This window comes from Gracilinanus agilis, chromosome 5 (assembly GCF_016433145.1).
Source record: "Gracilinanus agilis isolate LMUSP501 chromosome 5, AgileGrace, whole genome shotgun sequence".
NCBI lineage: Eukaryota > Metazoa > Chordata > Mammalia > Didelphimorphia > Didelphidae > Gracilinanus > Gracilinanus agilis.
The window spans coordinates 266,120,348-266,142,383 of NC_058134.1; the positions used below are offsets into that span (position 1 = coordinate 266,120,348).

Sequence of the window (22,036 nt, forward strand, 5' to 3'; positions counted from 1 at the left end):
GTCCTGCCCATGATGCATACTGGCTATATGATTCTGGATAAATCATTTAACCTTTCTGGTCTTGGATTATACTTATATGACAAGTTGCAGAGAAGATGCCAACCTGAATTGGTAGAGAGAATTTCTTCATCTGGAAGTTCTCTATATCATTAAATTCATAGGTTCTCCTCCTATCCCTACAACCCTGGAAAAGTTACTTCTCTTTGAAACTCAGTTTCTTCATCCATAAAATGAAGACATTGGATGAAATGGTGTAAGGTCCTTTTCATCTCTAAATCTATGATCCTATGATATTTATGAAATGAGATCAAACTAGATGATTCCTAAATCCCCTTCATCTCTAAATGGAGCAGAAAAGCCAGATGGAGTCAGCCTAACATTCTGTCCTTATTTGTGTCCCCAACAGTCTGAGAATCTCAGAAGCCCAAAGAACAAAAGTAAAAACTTGGGTTGAAAGTATTCCCAGTGAATTATCTAAGTTGTCTCTTTCCATTTTTTCTTCTTTCTTCTTTTTATTTTTTCTTTAGCTCCAAGTCCTGTAAAAAATATACACGTTTCCCCTAATGGGATGACAGACAGCCTGAAAGTGAATTGGACTCCTGGTGGAGGAGATGTCGATTCATACAGAGTGACAGCATTTAAGCAGCATCATAAAATTGATTCACAAACCATCCCCAAGCATATCAATGAACACACATTTCACAAATTAAAAGCAGGGGAACTATACCAGATTGTGGTGGAGTCCATCAGTGGTTCCCTGAGTAACCAGGTAGAAACCCTTGGTCGAACAGGTAAGTGCTGATATGAACAAAAGATCTGAAATAATATCAAAAGATTATTTAAGGTGGGAAATAGTCAACAAAGCATTCTTTAAAAATCTCAAAATTTAAATAAATTATAAAACATCTAAATGCACAGAAAATAAATTTTATGATTTAATAATTATTTTAAATGTATTACAATAATAAGAATTATTCATAATAGCCTCCCCTCTCATTCCTATTATATTTTCCTTATTATCATAAATTGTATAGAAGAAATGGAAATTAAATCATAAGAATCCTGTGGTTCGATAAGAGAAGTATTACTACCCAAATGAATTCTGGCTATCCTTTTGCTTGTCAAAAATGATAGTAATTTAAGTTCTGATACTAATTCATGTTGTATAACTGTAGGTGTTTTAAGTATTCTTATTTGAAGATTGATTTTCAAGGATACAAAAAATGTTATATATCATACACATATCACAGGGAAAGACAAATTAGCTTACAGACACAATAAAGGAAGGACAAGTACCAATTTTAGAAATTATAAAACTATATTATGTTATATTGTATTACGTTACATTATATAATTATATAACATCTGATATCATATCATATAGCATATTATAATATAGTATAGTACATTAATTGTATGTTGTTAAATATATCACATCATGTTATATATCAATATTATATACTCAAGTATAATAGCATGTTATTTTATATTATACTATACTATATTACATTATTTATACTATACATTATTTATATACTACATATAATATAATATAAATATAATATATTAATTATAAAGCATACTTCTTTTTTCAAGTCTATCAATTAAGTGTTTGAATCAAATGGTTTCTGAGATCCCTTTCAACTCGAATATTCAATGATTAGCTAATCCAGTTATGTTTACTAATTCATTTAAACATACTTCTGTCTTGATTGGCACTCTGCTTAAATGGAAATGTGTTTGCATTTCACAAGTTCTACCTTTCAGTGCCTTAAAATACTGACTTGTAACAACTTACCTTGAAAATAACAAGAACCACAGTTTATTTATTCCTTCAGCAAATCTTAGACATTAACTTACTAATTATTTGTAGCTAACTTCAGCTAGAACTTATCTCTAAGATTTGCAGACTATGTAGAAATCTAGAGTCTCAAAAACCTTCAGGCTTCAGGATTTTCACCCATCCCCGAGTATTTGTCAAAACCATTCTCTCTTCTCCTCTCTGTCTCTGTGGTTTAAGCCTATGTCTAGAAACAGAGTGAAACAAAGAACTGAAGCAATTATCCAAGTAATTTAGTTCCAGAACAACCTCCTCTAAAGCTGTTCCCATGTGTAGATACTTCACAGAAGTGTTTATATGAGAAGTTCCATGTGATCAAACAGTTATTGGTCTCTGTTTCTAGATAGTCAGACATTTTTTCTCCATTTATTATTATACCCTAGAAGATCTAACCTAATCTGGTTCTCTTTCCTTTTGTTGTTATCTACAGTGCCTGCATCTGTCCAAGGATTATATGCAGACAATGCATATAGTAGTCATTCATTGATAGTGACTTGGCAAGGAGCAGTTGGCATGGCGGAAAGATATGATATCTTGCTTCTAAATGAAGAAGGGACTCTCCTGAGCAACAAATCAGAGGTGGCTTCAGCTAAGCAACACAAATTTGAAGATTTAATACCGGGAAAGAAGTACAAGATACAAATCCTGACTGTCAGTGGAGGACTCTTCAGTGTTCGGGCTGAAACCGAAGGCAGGACAGGTAATAAAAATGGGCTGGTTTGGTTTTCTTTTTTATACCAAACTCAGAGTCAGGAAGACCAGGGTTCAAGTCCTTCACTGACACATTTCTAAAATGAAAATTTTCATGAAAGGATATTTCAAGTAATGACTAGAAATCCAGTCTTCATGCCAGAAAAACTTGAGTTTAAGAATAACCTCTGAAACGTACAGGCTGTATGACCCAGAGATAGTCACTTAATCTCTCAGAGCTTTAGCCAACTTTCCAAGACTATAAGCTCTAAAAATTATATTCCTATAGGAAGATTCCTCATTCACAAGTTCCCTTTATTATTGAAAAATCAGAGGTCTGATGACTATCCTTTCTTTAAAATAAAAAATACTCTTACCTTCTTTCTTCCAATCAATAAGTATCGATTCCAAGGCAGAAGAGTGGTAAGGGCTAGGCAATGGGGGTTAAGTGTCTTGCCTAGGGTCACCCAGCGAGGAAGTGTCTGAGGCCAAGTCTAAATCTATCCCTTCTTAAACAAAAAATGGTTGCCATGAGCTGATAGTTTTGTCCCTGGCAACTCTTGAAGACCACCAAACACAAGGATCTCAAACAGTATCGGGCCACAAAGCTAATTTAACTAATTTAACTATTTTAACTAATAAAACTAACACAAATTTAGCTATTGTGTGAATATTTAATAATTATCACTCACTGGTAATTGATATTAGGATTAGGGATGGTTCTTCCTTATTTCAAAGGCCATTCTCTCTTCTCTATGGCCACCTACCTCCCAATGGATTTTCATGACATTAGCTTTCTGTAACAGTCTTTCTAATTCATGTTTCCAGTGCCGGCAGCTGTGACCAATTTGAGGATCACAGAGAATTCCACCAGCCACCTAGCATTCACCTGGAAGACCTCTGAGGGAGAGCTAAACTGGTACAACATCTTCCTGTACAATCCAGACAAGACCCTTCAGGAGAGAGCCAAGGTGGACCCTGGAGTTCAGCACTGCGCTTTTCAGAACCTGATGCAAGGCAGAATGTACAAAATGGTGATTGTGACTCATAGCGGGGAGCTTTCAAATGAGTCATTTATATTTGGTAGAACAGGTAAGCACTCCCTCTCTCCCACTGCCAAAGTAGCAATATACAGTAAGGAAAGCCAAATGAACTTTAGCAATTCTTCACTGCAATAATCTTTAGTGTGCAAGTATCTATTAGACAAATTATAATCACTCTCCATATTTCAATCTCTGTCTCTCTCTCTCTCTCTGTCTCTGTCTTTGTTTCTCTCTCTGTCTTTCTCCCTCTGTCTTTCTTTCTTCTCTCTCTCACTATCTCTATCTCTTTCTCTCTCTTTCTTTTTCTCTCTGTCTTTCTCTCCTTCTCTCTCTATCACTATGTCTTTCTTTATTCTGTGTGTGTGTGTGTGTATGTGTGTGTGTGTATTTTTAAAGAAAAAGTCAAATGACACTTTTCCCTAGCCCTGAATATAAGTATAATGAAGCCTTTGAGGTTTGGAGGGAGGGCAGAGCTGTGATTTTATTGGCAGAAGAACTCCCAGCAAAGAAATTCCTTCTACCAGTGCATATTCCTAACTGCTCTGCAACTTAGAAATTGGTCTGGGATTTTGAGAGATTGAGTGACTTGCCCTTATTTGCACAGCTTATATGGCAGTTGTTGAAGTTGTGGTTGTTGTTGTTGAGTTGTTTTTCAGTCATGTCCAAGTCTTTGTGACTCCATGTGGGGTTTTTTTGGCAAAGATACTGGAATGGTTTTCCATCTCCTTCTCCAACTCATTTACAGATTGGGAAACTGAGGCAAACAGCATTAAGTAACTTGCCCAGGATTATGCAGCTAGGAAGTGTATAAGGTCAAATTTGAACCTAGGAAAATGAGTCCTCCTGATTCTAGGCACAGTACTCTATCCACTGTGCCATCTTGCTGGTCCAACATGTGTCAGAGACTAGACTTAAACTCAGGTCTTCTTGGTTTTAAGGCCAGATCTCTATCAGCTACCCAGTGGTGCCTCTTGTTAACCCTTCTAAATAGATAGATAGACAGACAGACAGACAAACAGACAGAGAGATATGTATACATATATATATGTATATATATTGTATGTATGTATGCCCCCCTCCCAGTCTTTCTGATTCTAACTAGTTGTTCTTTCAGTATTTTAGTTTAAAGTGAATCAACCTTTACTAATATTCAAAGAGACTCTGATTCACTCTCACCCCTTTCAGATACTTTCTTGTCTGCTTTCCATCAGCACAGACAGCATTGACAGGGAGAAACCTAGAGAAGGGAGGATAGGCCATGGGAAAATCAGAGATGTGTGTGAAACAACATCATATATATAGATATATATAGATATATGTGTATATATATATATACATATGCGTGTATATATATATACTTATACACACACACACGCACACACACACACAAATATGTAACTGAACCTGTACAACTGAAGAGTTTTAGGCAACACGAACATCTAACATATCTTCTCATGTTTTATTAGAGGATTGGTATATCGAGTAAAGCAACAAAGACTCATTGTGCTCATAAATCCACACAGGGAGTGCTCTACTGACTCATGATTTCCCCCTTGCGACCTCTTCTGTCCTCTAAAGGAAACAGATCCTCTGTTGAAGGGTGGTAAAAGTGGGAGATGGGCTTCATCTTAGAGGCAGCTGGTCACACAGTGGCTAGAGCTGGACCTGGAGTCAAGAAGACCTGGGTTTAAGTCCAGCCTCAGACATTTACTAGCTATGTGACCCTGGACAAGTCACTTAACTTCTTTTTGCCCCCGTTTCTTCAGCTGTAAAATGAGGACAATAACAGCACCTATCTGACAGGGTCGTTGTGAGGATCAAATGAGATTATAATTGCAAAGTGCTTGGCACAGTGCCTGAAGAAGAGTAAGGGCTATGTAAGAACTTATTTCCTCATCCTTCAATTATGTAGGCAATTGCTGGGATGTTCTGACTTCAGCTGCATGGAAAAGGGTGCAACGAAAAGCTCTCCCTCCCCCCCCCCCCCCCCGTGGAAATGTCTCTTCTAAATCTGAAAAGCACTTGTGTGAGCTGGAGTAGCAAATCGCTGGTTTCCTTTACTGAAAGAGAAATGGTGGGGCAATGTTGCATTTCAGTTGCTCTAACAGAGGGAACGCTTTTCATCTCTGCAATTAGTGATGATCATGAAGTGTAAATACCTCTGGGAAGGGAGAGCGCTTCACATGAAGGTATAAATGGCTGATAGCTAGCCATGTCCTGAAAGTTGAGCTGACAATAGATTTGGATAGGGATGAAATGAGGAAAGGAACTCCAAATATCCAGAGAGTAGATGGAATAGAAGAAAGGGAAGTCTGAAGCAATTGAGACCAATGCTGCTTGGAGTATTTGTACTTTTCTCTAAGGTAGACCCTCAAAGTTTAACTTAATGAGATCAAACAGTTCAGATGCAAAGTAAAAGTCTGTAGTATGTTTCGAGATTATGATTCTTCACACAATATATCCACATGCCCCTAAACTCCGAGATGAGGAAGAAGATCAGGATGTCTACCACTCAAGCCAAATTTGATAACCATAGTCCAAGAAGCCTTCATTTGTCCCTGGTGTGCACTCAGGAGTAATTATCCCTTTTTGTTTCAGTCCCAGCTGCAGTGAACAATCTCAAGGGCTCCAACCAGAACATGACAGACAGCCTCTTGTTCACCTGGAGCCCTGCGCCTGGAGACCTGGATTCTTATGAACTGATTCTTTTCAATCCCAATGGCAGTCAGAAGGAAAAATGGAAGGCAAAAGATCTCACAGAGAAGCATTTCCATAGCCTTGTTCCCGGGAGAAAGTACACTCTGAGTGTGGTGACTCATAGTGGTGACCTCACCAATACCATCAGAGCTGAGAGCAGAACAGGTAAGATGTCCAGCTGCCATCATCCTGCTGTCCAACTCTGCAAAATAGAACCCACATATATGACAACACAGGACAACCATAGGAGCCACCATAGAACACACCATAGGAGACACCATAGAACAGCCTTAAGGCACACCAAAGGAGATGCCAAAGAACCAGTATACATGACACCATTGGACCACCATAGGATATACCAAACAATCCCTATAGGATATGCCATCAAACTACTATAGGACACACCATAGAAGACACCTTAGGAAACACCATAGAACACACCATAGGACACACCATAGAACCACCATAGGATATTTTGAATTTATTTACTGATGTGATTTTGATTATATAAATATTTATAGAAATAAGGACTAGCTCCATAATTTCTTTGCCATAGAGAACCCCTTAGATCTAGATCCTTCCCCTATCGATACTGATTGGTACCTTCTGATCTTAGGAAGTCACCCTAGCAATGAGAATTTAAATGATTTACCAGTATGTTTCAGAGGTTCAACTTGAACCAAGTCTTCATGACCCTGAGACCAGCTCTCTATGCACTACGCCCTATAGACTCTCATGAATAATTTAACTTAAAATTGACAAAAAAAAGAAAATAATCGGTACATTACTCAGACTCAACTCAGTTTACATTTCTGTTCTATAAGTTCTTCATAATCTAGAGGGCCAGTTTCCATTTCTAGATTTATTCTGCATTAATCTCCTACATATACAGTATTCCAGAAGAATTGGCCCACTCCCCTGAACTGGGAATTACATCTTCTATCTTAATACCCTTACACAGTGGGGCAACTAGGTAACAGTGGATAGAGTGCCAGGACTGAAGTCAGGAGGACCTACATTTAAATCTGGCCTCAGATACTTCATAGCGTTGTAACTGTTGGCAAGTCACTTACTCTTGTTTGCCCAGCCCTTGCCCTTCTGTCTTAGAATTGTTATTAAGACAGAATGTAAGAGCTTAAAAAATTTATCCTTACACAGGCTCTCCATGCCTAGAATGATCTGCTTCTTCCTCATCTCCTCCTCTTACAATCCTGAAGGTTCAACTAGTTGCCAACTTCTACAGAAAGCCTTTCCCGGTTCCCCCCTGCTAATTAGTGTTTTCTTCCTCCTCAAATTATCTTGTACTTACTGATCTGAGTAAGTGTATTCCACCCAGTAGAGCAGAAGTTGCTGAAGGGCCTGGCTTAGTTTAGGTTTTCTTGTCCCAGAGAGTCAAGTCACTGAACATTTATTTAGTGCCTTCTCTGTGCCATGTCCTATGCTAAGTGCTGGAGATACAAAGAAAGGAATAAGACAGTCCCTGCTTTGGAGGATCTCACCACCTAATGGAAGAGCATATGCATAAAGGAAGCTAAAAATATCAATATTAACTAATATTAATGACAGCTTACTGCAGTGAATTAAAATTTTATTTCCTTATCAGAGTGAGACTATAAATGTGAGGCATAATTGGAGACCCACAAAGCAGCCATATTTCATGTCATCTAGACTCAACATATAGCTTCCAAAATCCATGTAATTTCTTCCCTTTCTTCTCCATACAGCACCAAGTCCTCCCAGTTCTTTGTCCTTTGCTGATGTGGCAAACACTTCCCTGGCCATCACATGGCAAGGCCCACCAGACTGGACAGACTATGATGACTTTGAACTCCAGTGGTTTCCAAGAGACCAGCTCACCATCTTCAACCCCTACAGTAATAGAAAATCAAAGGGACGAATTATATATGGACTTCATCCAGGACGGTTCTATCAATTCAGCGTTAGGACTGTCAGCGGTGAATCTTGGAAGACCTACAGCCAACCGATTTCTGGAACAGTGAGGACAAGTATGTCATTTGGGGGACCAGCAGTTCTCAGTAGGTGGGGGGTAGGAGGTAGAGGAAACCATCTGATCATTTTAGAGGGCCTTACTTTACATCTCCTATTTGTTATGGAAGATTGGCTCAGATTCATGTAGAAAACAATGTGAGTTATAGACTTGTCTCTTTTTATATGTGCTATGAAACTAAAAATAATCCACTTTGTGATCAAGATCCTTGAAAGACTGATATGAGCTTTGTAAAACATTGGCATCTACTTTCTTTAAGAGGTATTTTTCTCAAATTCTTCTTTCTTTCCTTCCTTCTTTCCTTCTTTCCTCCCTCCCTCCCTTCTTTCCTTCCTTCTTTTCTTCCTTCCTTCCTTTCTTCCTTTCTCTTTGGCTCTTTCTTTCTCTCTTTCTTTCTCTCCTTCCTTCTTTTATTCCTTCCTTTCTTTTTTCTTCTTTTTTTCTTTTCTTTCTTCCTTTCTTTCCCTCTTTCTCTCTTTTCTCTTCTTTCTTCCTTTCTTTTTCTTTCTTTCTTCTTCTCTTTCTTTCTTCTTCCCTTTCCAGTGTTACAATTTCTTGTCTCCCCAGTTTAGTACTTTTGTGATCCAGGGCAAATTGGTTAACCTCCCTGGGTCTTGGTTTCCTCATCTACAAAATGAGGATGCTAGCATCAGTGACCTCTGAAGTCCCTTTCAGCTCTCAATCTTATGTTTCATTTAATAGCTAATCTGACTCTATAGTACCTGGGAGGGAAAAAGGAGAGAAAAAAAGGTGGTGGGGGTGGGGTTGGGGATAGAGACAGAGAGTAAGGAAAGAAAGAAGGGAGGGAAGGAGGAAGGAAAGAATTATAAGGCCAAACTTACAATTATACAATGTTTTACAGTTTACAAAATGCTTTCAAATACATGATGTTATTTGATCCTAAAAATATCTAAATGTAGGTGGAAGTTGTTATTGTTCAGTTGTGTCTAACTATGTGACTCCATGGACTTTGTTATTTCTTGGCAAAGATACTAGAATGGTTTGTCATTTCATTCTCCAATATGTCCCCATTTTATAGATGAGGAATCTGAGGCAGATAGAGTAAAATGACTTGCCCAGAGTCACACAGTAAATGTCTGAGGCCACATTTGAATCTATCAGGTACTCTATCCACCGCACCACCTAGCTGCCCAACTTAGCCTAGCAGCCCCAAAATTAAAGTGCAGAAATGAAAACTAAGAGGAAGATCTAGGATTTTGACACAAAAGGGATCATTAATGTGGCAAAGATGAGTTAATCCAGTCATTGAGGATCATAGATCTAGAGCTGGAAGGGATCTCAGAAACTGTCTAGTCTAATCTCCCCATTTTGTAAATAAAGAAAACAAGACCCAGGCTGGGTAAGTGTTTAGCAAGCATCAGTGGTAGGATATGAACCCAGGTTCTTTGACTTCCGACTTTACTGCCCAGTGCTGCTTCCAGTCTAATCCAAGAAAGATTTATTTGGTATATACCATATTCCAAGTTGAGCAGCCAGGTGGTGCAGTGGAGAGAATGCCAAAATTGGAATCAGAAGTCCTGAATTCAAATATGACTTCAGATACTTACTAGCTGTGTGACCCTGGAAAAGTCACTTAACCCTGTTTGCCTCAGTTTCCTCTGTTGTAAAATGAGCTGGAGAAGGAAATGTCAAACCACGCCAGTACCTTTGCCAAAAAAAAAACAAAAAACCCAACCCAAATGGGATCACAGTCAGACATGACTGAAACGATTAAACAATAACAATGATAACTTAAATTTATGTATATGAAATGTTGTATGGTAGTGTGATATTGTGTGTAGAGACCTGGTCTCAGAACCAGGAAGACCTAGGCTAAAGTGTGACATACTAAACTGCATGACCCTAGGCAAGTCACTTACCTTCAGGAATACAAGACCAAATCAAAACAGTCTCTACCTTCAATTACATTCTGCTATTCCATTTGTCTTGTGCTTTGCAAAATGCCAAGTAAATGGGCTTATCAGTTTGGGGGGCAGCCTGGTAGTTTAGTGTATAGAGAGCTGGTCCGGGAGATGGGAGGTGCTTGGTTCAAATCTGACACTAGGCAAGACACTTGGATCCCATTGCCTAGTCCTTACTGCTCTTTTGCCTTAGAACCAATGCACAAGATTGATTCTAAAAGAGAAGGTAGTATTTTTTAAGAATTATAATTTAAAAATAAATCCAAGACTGAAAAGTTCATCTAATCCAATGTCCTGTTTTACAGTTGAGAAAACTAAAGTCCAGTTGAGAAAACTTAGTAATGTGATTGGAAAGGGCTTGCCCAAGGTGAATCCAAATAAAATTATACTTTATTTCAAATTCTCATGGCGTTTGAGGAAGATTATAACTTGTGACCCAAATACCAAAGGACTTGAGTCATATCCTTCCGTGTATATATGTTTCTGGAGGCAATGTGGTCTGCCAAAGGAAAGGATTGGTCTAGATGGCCTCAAAGATTCCTTCTAGCTCTAGACCTATTATTTTAAGCCAACCAGATTTGACAGTCCAAGTTCTCTATGTCATTGGGTCCTTCCAAAATCATGCCTCCACTGTATCTATAAATGCAAAACATGTCTGTTCAGGGTTCACTTCCTACAGAAAGAAAACAGTCCCCTGGGGAAGGGCTGTGAATCTATTGTCGTTAAAGCCTTGGCACCCATGCCAGCCCCTCTTATGCCAAGGTTAAGGAATGGGCAGGAACTAGGCTGAGGTGACACACAGCAACACCCAGCCCACAAGGTTCAGTTTCACTCCTGCCTGATTTAATAAAGGATCAACATTTCTATGGGGAGAAAGGAGACATAGTAATGAAAAGTCTTTTGTCTGCTTCCTATTCTCTGCCCTTGAGGTCAGGGACTGTGTCGTGTTTCTCTTCCGCATCCCCAGAGTATATTACATGCTACCTATTCATTGTCAGGTTAGCTGAGAAAGGTAAGAATGGGATTCAGGAATTATTTGGGGCAGAGATGGGTGTTGGGCACATTTGTATAAAAAGAGAGCATCTACTCTTTTTACTAGGGCATTTTCAGAGTCTCTGGCTACTTAATTCTGTAAAATTGTACAGTCAGTTAATAATGAGTGGGCTGGTAACTGGAAGGTCTTCTGATATGATGGAGAATGGTCTTTAATGCTGGCTAGGGCTGAAGGTGGAACAGCGAATAGAGGGCTGGACCTGCATCCTCCTGAATTCAAATCTAGCCTCAGACATTTACTAGCTGTGTGACACTGGGCAACTTACTTCACCCTGTTTGTCTCAGTTTCCTCATCTGTTAAATGAGCTGAAGAAGGAAATGGCAAACCATTCCAAGTCACAGGAAAACTCCAAATGGGGCCATGCAGAGTTGGACAGGAATGAAAACCTAAAAAACGATTGAATGACAACAAGACTGAGGGGTCTGGGCAAAAGGCAGAGGAAAGAAGGCTATAAGATAGTAGTGTTTCCAACAAGGGTTTCAAACTCAAATAGAAGCGGAGGCTAAGCCATACATAAGGATTCCTGTAGGCTAGGCCACATATTACTTGGAAACCCACATGTTAATATATCTATGTTTTGCTGCGTTTTATTTATGTACTTTGTTCAATATTTTCAACTGGCATTTTAATCTGGCCTGGGTGGCACTTGGGAGTATTATGGGCTGCATGTTGCCCCAGGCAGTGTGTTTGGCACCTCTGCATTTTCCAGAATAGATCCCAGACCCAGTGTTGTTGTTGTTGTTTTAATTTAGATATTTTGTTTTTTCCAATTACATGCAATAACCATTTTCAACATACATCTTTTGTATTTATAAGATCCAAAATGTCTCCCTCTCTCCCTCCATTGCCCTTATCCCTCCCAGAGATGGTAGGCAATTTGATTAACCCAGGCACCTGGATACTGAAGCAGAGAACATATTCTCTTCAAAAGCAGCATTGTTTGTAGAGGATGCTAATCTAGGGGAAATGTTTTAGTCCTCTGAGATTCTTCTGAAAGATGCAAGATGACTGAATGTGTACAGTTGCGGACAGAAGGAGAAGAGGAAGAATTCTAGGATCTAAAGCCAGAAGGGATAGTAAAGGCCACTGAATCCAACCACCTCATTTTACATATGGGGCAACTGAGGCATTGAGTGGTTAAGTGGCTTGTCCAGACTAACACCGCTAGGAAGTGCCTAATGGCAGAATTTAATCTTAGATGTTTCTAGCTCCAAGTCCAGAGCTCTCTCAACTCTTCTACTCTGGTTGGGTCTAGAGGTTCATGTTTGAGAATAGAACTCAAATTTATAGTCACCTACATTGCCAGTGGTGTTCATCTACTGCCCACACAAATTGATTATTCAACAAAGCAGGAACTGGGCACCAATAAGTAAATACAGAATGGCATTTCCAGCGGATCTAAAAATTGAAGGAACCAGGAAAGCCTGCTCCTTGAAGGTGGTGGCCCCTGAAGTGAATCCTAAGTGGTACTCAGGATTTCAAGAGTCAAAAGTGAGGAGGGAGGCAAAGGCAAAGAGATGGGAGACAGGATGCCATGTACAGAGAACTAATGAGCCAATTTGGCTGGAACATAAGGTGTGTGACAGCAATTAACTTGTAAACCAATGAACCAGTTCATGAAGGGCTTTAAAAGTCAACAGAAGAGTTTACATTTTATCCTAGAGTCCAGTCAGCAAGCAAGTATTCTTATTAAATGCCTGCAGTACACCAGCAGCATGGAAACCACTGCAGCTTCTTTAGCAAGATTCTGAGAAATCTCACTCTCTTTCTAGAGTCTAACATTTACATATTCCTATTCACAAGCAGACATGTGCCCCTCCAAAATGAACACAAGCATTCTTCTATGTGCAGAGCAGTGGAACACCAATTTTGAGCTAGAAAGGACCCTTTGAACCCATCAGACTTAGCCCCCTCCTTTTATAGATATGGAAAGTGAGTGCCAGGAGTTGAGTCAAGAAGACTCTTCTTCCTGAGTTTAAATCTGGTCTCACATCACTTCACCTTCTTGGCCTCAGTTTCCTCATCTATCAAATGAGCTGGAGAAGTAAATGACAAACCACTCCAGTATCTCTGCCAAGGAAATCCCAATTGGGGTCCCAAAGAATTGGGTATGACTGAAAAAATGACTGAAGAACAACAAACTGAGGCATAGATAGGCTAAGTAACTCTTCCTTGGTCACAAAATGAAAAAATACCTGAAGATATTTGAACCCAGGATTAGGATTTGATAGGATTTGAACCCAGGGTTTCCTAATTCCAAGTTCAGTCCCCGCATCAATCCAACAGAGAAGTCTCCTTCTCACATACTATGGCATACTCTACTCACACAGGATCTCCATTCACTGATTACCAACTGATAAAATGAAGCATGGCTGGTAGAAAGTAATAAGTTATACCTCATACATGGGCAGTCACAGTGATGACAGCTCTCACAATCATGGCATGGCGATTTAGAACCCAAGACCTGGCCCTCACAGCTGTTCCATTTGGGAGGCAGAAATAGGTCTAGCCTTGGCCCTCAGGAGCTCTCTTATGGTGGAGAATCCGGAGACATGCCAAAGGATGATATCAGATTAGCTTCCCTCCTCTGTCTGCTGGCTCCTAATATAAACAAAAGTTACATCATCCCATCTCCTGGGTGAAGGGACTAGATATCAACATGATTTCTTCCACCCATGCCCCACCCAAACCATAGCGATTTAGTCAACGCTGACATCAGCTCATCAAGATGTTTTAGTGTTTACCCATAACAGATCACAGACTGTCAGAGTCAGCAAGATAGCCCTGTAGTTACCTCTACTTTGTCACATGGGTCACAGAACCTAAGGGCAGAGCAAGGGGGGACTGAGGGGCAGCCTCGTTAATTGCTTGGACTTACCAATAAGCTTGCTTTCCAGCATCAATCTTCCCATACATTATATATTTAGTATAGGACAGACAGACGGATGGATGGACGGACAGACAGACAGACAGATAGATAGATAGATAGATAGATAGATAGATAGATAGATAGATAGATAGATAGATAGATAGATGAATGGATAGATAGATGGAGAGATAGATACATAGACAGATAGATACATAAACAGATACATAGATGGATAAAGAGAGAGAAAGATACATAGACACATAGAGAGCAGACAGATAGATATGGATATATACATTATATAGAGAGAATATATGTGTATAGTGTATGTATATACTATATATAGCCCATATATAGTATAGAGTATATACAGTATGTCTATATATAGTATGTATATCATGTATGTGTATCTATAGTGTATCTATATAGTATATATGCATGTGTAGTGTATATATAATATATGATATGTATATGCAGTATAGGTATAGTCTATATGTGTATAGTATTCACAGTGTTTATATAGTGTACATTTCTAGTGTATATAAAGTGTATATATAATGTATATATGTAATGCATATATATTTCATTTTATAATACAATAGCTAGAGCTAAAAAAACCCATATACTCTGAATGTCATTTAAAAAACCTTTATCTTCCATCTTAGAATCAATACTGTGTGTTGGTTCCAAGGCAGAAGAGCAGTAAAGGCTAGGCAATAGGGGTTAAGTGACTTGCCCAGGGTCACCCAGCTAGGAAATGTCTGGAGTCACATTTGAACCTAGGACCTCCTGTCTCTAGTCCTGAGCCATCCACTGCACCATCTAGCTGCCCCAATGTCATTTATTTTTAAATAATATCCTAGATCTCGGATTTTTTGGTTTCAGGACCTTGGCACCCTTAAAAATTATTGAAGACCCCACAGAGCTTTGTTCATGTGGGTTCTACCTAGTAATAAAATGTCGTGGTAGTTTGCTGAAAATTGTTCTGCCCTCACAAAGCTCCCTGAAAGGTCTCCAGTACCTGCTAGGGTCTCCATGCCACACTCTGAGAACTACTGACCTAGAACAATGGTTCTTAACCAACAAACTATGAATTTCCAAAACCATTTTCATGATTGTATATCGGTCAGCAAATACTTCTCAGGTCCTAACATGTGCCAGGTATGGTGATCAGTACTGAGGATTCAGAGAAAGGCCAGTCTCTGGCCACAAGATACTCCATCCAGTGGGGAAGACAACTGACAGACAGCTGGGGACAAACAAGATAAAGGAAGGGCAAAGTGGAGATCATCTCTGAGGGAAGGTACTAAGGGTGAGAAGGACCAGGGGCTGGGCTATGTGATGAAGGAACTGACACTTGCAGGCAGTCAGGAGGGACAGATGAGGAGGGAGAGGGCTCAGGGACAACCCATGTAGATGCCTAGAAATGGCACATCATGCAGAAACAGGGGCCAGGGTCATTGGCTCCCAGAGTAATTGTTGAGGGAAGGAGAAGGAAGGTATCGAGTAAGGGGTTCATGTCTTTGGGATCCTTTGTACTGATTTCATTTCATTTAAAAATATTCTTCTGAGAAAAGGCTCGTAGTCTTCACCAGACTGCCAAAGGAGTCCATGACATAAAGGAGGGTTAAGAACTCTGGGCCAGAAAGTCTTTTGAGGTGTTAGGGAGATGGCTATTATTCAGAAGCAAACACCACAAATGGGAACCATCTACTGCCAAGTCCTGAATACATTCTATTACTCTCCCTCCTCTAGGGCCAGACAAGATACAAAACCTCCACTGCCGCCCCCAGAATTCCACAGCCATCGCCTGCTCCTGGATCCCTCCGGATTCTGACTTTGATGGGTACAGCATTGAATGCAGGAAAGTGGACACCGGGGAGGTAGAATTCTCCCGAAGGCTGGACAAAGACAAATCTCTTCTCAATATCATGACCCTGGTCCCCCACAAGCAGTATCGGGTGTCCATCAAGGTACAATCCGAGGGCATGACCAGTGAGGTCGTGGAAGAGACCACCATCACTATGATTGATCGTAAGTATTCGTCTCCCCAAAAGGAGAGCTTGTCCATTAGTAGTGGTCCACTGAAGGAGTAAAGGTGAAGCAAAGAAACATTTATTGAGCACCCAGTATGTGCCAAGCACATAGTGCTTGGGATGGCTAGGTGATATAAGTGGATAGAGCTCTGAGCTTGGAGTTAGGAAGACCTGAGTTCAAATCCAGCCTCAAATACATAGTAGCTGTGTGACTTTGGGAAAGTTGCTTCACCCTGTTTGCCTCAGCTTCCTCATCTGTAAAATGAGTTGGAGAAGCAAATGGCAAATCACTCTAGTATCTTTGCTAACAAAACCCCAAATGCAGACATGAAGAGTTGGATACAGAAGAGTGGCCCAGGGCAAGTCACTCAATTGCCTAGCCTTTGCCACTCTTCTGTTTTAGAATTGATACAAAAAGGGGCAACTAGGCAACTCAGTGGATTGAGAGCCAGGTCCAGAGGTGAGAGATGTTGGGTTCAAATCTGGCCTGGGACTCCGCCAAGCTGTGTGACCCCTACTGCCTAGCCCTTACCCCTCTTCTGCCTTGGAACAAATACACAGTCTTGATTCTAAGATGAAAGATGAGGGTTTTAAAACAAACAATTGGTGCTGGGTCAGAAGGGAAGCCTTTTTAAAAACTAAAATAAAAATGAAGGGGGCAGAGCTGGTATTCCAGAGCTGAATGAAGTAGGAGGGTTTCTCTCTATGGGACGCCCTCGCTCAGAGGAAGGCCAGCAATCTCACCCCCACACCTGTGTGAGTCGGGGCTTTGTTCCAAAGAACCCTTTTAGAGGATGGGACGAGAATGCAGGGTGACATCCAACAAAGCAGCCCCCAGGAATCCTGCAGAGGAGTCGCCTCCTCCATTGTCTTGAAGGCACCCCCCGCATGCCGCTTCCTCTGCCAATTTCTCGGTTGGACGGGGGAGATGGTTGATGGCGGCAAACACCCTCCAAATGGGAACTCTTGTGGCTTGCCTTGGGTTGGGTTGGGCTGGCTGGGGTCCAGATTTGTGAGGCTGCGGTATTGAGTGGTGAAACCCTCTTTGTTCCTTCTCCTCCTCCAGGCCCTCCTCCTCCACCTCCACACATCCGTGTGAATAAAAAGGACGTGCTAATTAGCAAGTCTTCCATCAACTTTACTTTCAACTGCAGCTGGTTCAGCGATACCAATGGAGCTGTGAAATACTTCACTGTAGTGGTGAGAGAGGCTGATGGTAAGTTTTCAGGAATGAACTAGACTGCAGGACCCTGAGAGAGACCACAGAATCTCCTCTGGTGATTTTATTTTTGGTTTTTAACCCTTACCTTTGGTCTCAGAATCAATACTATGTTTTGGTCCCAAAGCAGAAGAGCAATAAGGGCTAGACAATGGGGGGTAAGTGACTTGTCCAGGGTCACCCAGCTGGGAAGTGTCTGAGGTCAGATTTGAATACAAGACCTCTCATCTCTAGAACTGGCTCTCAATCCACTGAGCCACCTAGTTGCTCCATCCTCTGATGATTTTAAATAAAAGAAGAGACAGGTTTGTTTGTTTTTTTAATTCTATTTTCTTTATTTTAGGGATAGGTTACTTAGGTATAATCCTATTAGGAACAGGTTGTGTTGTTCAGTTATGTCTAACTCATCATGACTCCAGGGGGTTTTCTTGACAAGGATACTGGAATGGTTTCTTTCTCTAGTGGATCCTTCTGTCAGGCAATCAGAGGTCAAGTGACTTGCCCAAGGTCATACAACTAGGTAGTGTCTGAGGCTAAATTCGAACTCCAGTCTTCCTGACTCGGGACCCAGTACTCTAGCCATTGAGCCACAGCTGCCTCTGAGGTATGGACTAAATGATCACTGAAAGATGCACCCAATTTCATGATCCTCTCATTTCCTGAACTTAATACTAAGATTTCATTCAGCAAAGAGACAGTCCCATAACTATGAAGGGCAGTATATAACAAAGCGATCTCAGTGTCAGAAGAGATCACCAGAAATAACAGGTTGTACTGCTAACAACAAAACCTAGGCCAATAAAAGGTTCTACTGTCCTTTGTTCATTGCGAATCCCTCTCCAGAATGAATGTTTTAGAAGAGAAGCACTAAACTCTTCACCATTCTTTGCTCAGCCTTTAAGCACACACCCCTTCATCCATCCTGACCTCAAATATCTCCCAGAAAAAAAAAAAAACAACAACAAACTAAACTCCCAAACCACTTATTGCACAAACAATCCAAAAACTCAGAGAGGGGAAGAGGGGATGTTTTGAATATATTCTTTCCAATTTCCCATTTTGATTTCAGACAATTGCATCCTATTAATCAGCCAACTAATATTTACTAACAAGCTACTATGTCTCAGGGACTGCACTAAAAAACCCTGGAGATACCAAGAAAAGGAGAGAGACAGACAGATAGAGAGACAGAAAGAAAAACAGAAAGAGAGACAGAGAGATAGAGACAGAGAGAAAGACAAAGAGAGACAGACAGAGATTCAGAGGCAGAGACAGAGAGATAGAGACAGAGAGAGGGAGAGTTAGAGAGAGATAGAGGGAAGAGAGAGAGAGAAAGAAAGAGAGATTCAGAGATTCAGAGAGAGAGAAACTATTAAAGAACTATAATCTAAATAGATTTATTTTTATTTTTTAGAATATTTTTCCATGGTTACATGATTCATGTTCTTTCTCTCTCCCCGCCCCCCCGCCCCCAGCCAATGCTCAGTTCCCCTGGGTTTTACGTGTGTCATCGATCAAGACCTATTTCCATATTATTAATATTTGCACTGGGGTGATTGTTTAGAGTCTACATCCCCAATCATATCCCCATCAACCCATGTGTTCAAGTAATTGTTTTTCTTCTGTGTTTCTACTCCCACAAGAACTATAATCTATTTAATCTCTAACTAGTTCCAAGATATTTGATTTCTAGTTACAGGATACTTAGTTAAATATTTCAGAATATCCATGGGAGTACTCCCTCCTTAGAAAGCTATGAACTCTGTTAGTTAATAGATAGTTTTCACAAGTGGCTATGGCAAAAAAATAAAAATAAAAATCCATCACCTAATGGGGATGAATTTCCTTCCAGGAATAAACTCTGACCCTGGTTTCTTTCAAGACTCACATCAAATCCCTCTTTCTAGAAGAGCCTCCTCCCCTTTCCTCTCCTTCAATACTAATGCCTCCCCTTCGAGACAACTTTCTTTTATACTGTATTTATCTTGTATATATGACTTTTTATATACTATCTTCACCATTAGAATGTGAGCTCCCTGAGGGCAGAGCCCTGGTCTTTTTTTTCCTTTGTATCTTTTTGGGATAGAGTCAACACCTCATAGATAATTGTCAGTTTACTGACTGGTCCCTAAAAACCAAAAGCTATCAGTTGCCAAGCCCTAAGCCTTTCTAATTTGGTTGTGCCTACCTGGGCTTGTCCTTTACTGTTACAGTCTTTGAGAGTTCCTATAGCATAATAAAATATAATCAGTTAATAAGCACCTACTATGAACCACACTGTACCGCGCCAAGCCATTTGGTTTGTGCTAAGTATCAGAGCAGGATTTTAATGAAGGAGCTCATACAAATTTGTTTGCATATTTTATATTTCCCCCAATCATATGTAAAAAGAAATTATCAATATTTTTTTATTTTTTGAATTTGAATTTGAATTTTTGAATTCTGTAGAATTCAGGCTCCTCACAAATAGTAACATAAAAAAAAACCAACAGCCCCTTCTGGTATTGCCATCCTTAAGGACAGGATTTTGATTCCCCTAGTCAGCTCTGAGTTATCTATGCCAATGGAGAAGAACAATGGCCCATATAATCCAACGCTTCAGACAGACTCAAAATCATTTGTATAACCTAATGTGTGTTTGCATTCTGTGGGACAAATCCCATTTTAACTAATGTATAACAAAACTATTTTCTGAGCTCCTCTTAATAACACACACACATTTTGATACAACAGAATGGTAGAATTATTCAGTGGAATAATTTGGATCTTCTACCTTTCCCTTATCAACTGCAAAAACAATATTTGACCCACATAGTGTATGTATTTATCAGTGAATGGACATACATGCATGTATGTGAACATGTATGTAAATATGTATACATGCATGCATGTATAGCTATACTTACACATGCACATATATATAGCAGCTAAATGGCTTAGTGGATAGAGCACTGGACTTGGAGTCAGAAAGACCTGAGTCCAAATCTGGCCTCACGTACTAATTGTATGACCCTGGATAAGTCACTTAACCTCCATCTGTGTTGATCCAGTGGAAAAGGAAATGGCAAACCACTCTAGTGTCTTTGCCAAGAAAGCCCCTTGGATAGTCCATGGGCTCATGAAGAGTAGAATATCACTGAAAAACAATAATACATACATATATATAAGATATTATATATACACATATGCAGATTTATCCTCCTCATTATAATACCATAGAGAGTTGCCCTCAAAGCTAGGAAGACTTGAGTTCAAATTTCACACATAAAGACCCTGGACAAGTCATTTAAATCTGTTAGTACCCTAGGCGACTCTCTAAGACTATCAGTTACAACGAGGATGCTCAACTGCATTGGTAGAAGGAGTTTCCTCATGTTGAAATTTCTTATGGCAATAAATCTGAGTGCCTCTCCCTATTTCCAGATTTAAAGCCATTGGTTAATTATCTTTTGCTCAAGGTACTATCAAAATGAGTTTGTTCTGAAAAAACCTTCAGGGACTGAATTACTGAACTATGAGGTAGGCACTGGGTGGTAACAAGAATTTCTGCAGCTTGCAGTGGAGAGTTGATTTGGAAAAGACTTTTTAAAGTCTGGTTGTCACTTATATAAGTAAAAAAATAAGTAAAAATATAAGTATATATATGTAAAAATATGCTTATAAAAATATAAGTATAACATATAAGGAAAAAATAAGGAAAAATGTATGTTACTTATATAAAAATATAAGTATATATATATAAAATATACTTATAAAATATAAGTATAATATATAAGTAAAAAATTAGGGAAAATGTATGTTACTTATATAAGTAAAATAAGTATATAATAAAAATAAATATGGAGGAAAGACCCTAAATGGACAGGAAGCTTTGGCAATATTCTTCCTAGTTAAGATTCTTCCTAGTTCCTATTTCAGTCTCCCTTGTCATATAGCTGAGTAAACCATTGACATGTATACCAGTAACTCTCAGCCTTTTAGAGTTGATGCCTCCCTCATCAGTAGTATTTTGAACTTAACAGTCTTCTCTCACATGCCACTTCTAGAAGAGCAATTGGCATTTATTTATATTTGAGGGAAATTGAATTAAACTTGATAAGAATTTCTCAGAACTCTTGCTGATGACTGGGGCCATGCTCTAGACAATCCTAGGGTGGAGCAGCCAGAGCGTTGTCTCAGAGTGTGGAAATACAGAGGATACTTCCTGACCCTGAGCAGGTAGAAACAATGGAACTTATGGACTGGCTGCTTCAAATAGGAAGCTGCTATTGATGGCTCACTTCCTCCCTTCAACCACACCCCAGGTGAGCTACAACCCCACAGTGCCCAACAAAGTCCCCTCTTCTTAAAGACAACTTCCGCAGCAGGTGCTATTTAGCCTGCTGGGACCTCAACTGACCATTTCCCCCTAGGTTCATGTATTCCAAGGCTTGGGTCCCCTCCCTTTTCAAACGCGTTTATGCTACTTGCCCAGGATGTGAGAGGGCTAGTTATGACTCCGCCTCTGTAGCTACTGGAAGGAAGGAGGTTGACCAGTCAGGATTTGGAGTTCCTCACCTGGGCAAGGAAGTAGCTAGCCCCTTCCCTTCAGTGAGTCCCCCAAACCATGCCCAGTTCTCACAGCAAAAAGCAGAACAAAACAAACAACAAGCCCCCGCCCC

At 39.9% G+C, this 22,036-nt stretch overlaps 1 protein-coding gene across 1 annotated transcript in view; it reads left to right on the plus strand.

Moving 5' to 3' along the window:
• LOC123250175 (receptor-type tyrosine-protein phosphatase beta-like) overlaps nucleotides 1-22,036 on the plus strand; it is a 115,655-nt gene that overhangs the window by 55,642 nt on the left and 37,977 nt on the right. Inside the window, exons 12-19 of the mRNA XM_044679195.1 lie at nucleotides 528-791; nucleotides 2,271-2,540; nucleotides 3,359-3,622; nucleotides 6,172-6,435; nucleotides 7,995-8,276; nucleotides 15,876-16,154; nucleotides 17,223-17,372; nucleotides 21,850-21,965. Coding sequence (XP_044535130.1) covers nucleotides 528-791; nucleotides 2,271-2,540; nucleotides 3,359-3,622; nucleotides 6,172-6,435; nucleotides 7,995-8,276; nucleotides 15,876-16,154; nucleotides 17,223-17,372; nucleotides 21,850-21,965 — 1,889 coding nt within the window. The remainder of the gene's footprint in view (nucleotides 1-527; nucleotides 792-2,270; nucleotides 2,541-3,358; nucleotides 3,623-6,171; nucleotides 6,436-7,994; nucleotides 8,277-15,875; nucleotides 16,155-17,222; nucleotides 17,373-21,849; nucleotides 21,966-22,036) is intronic.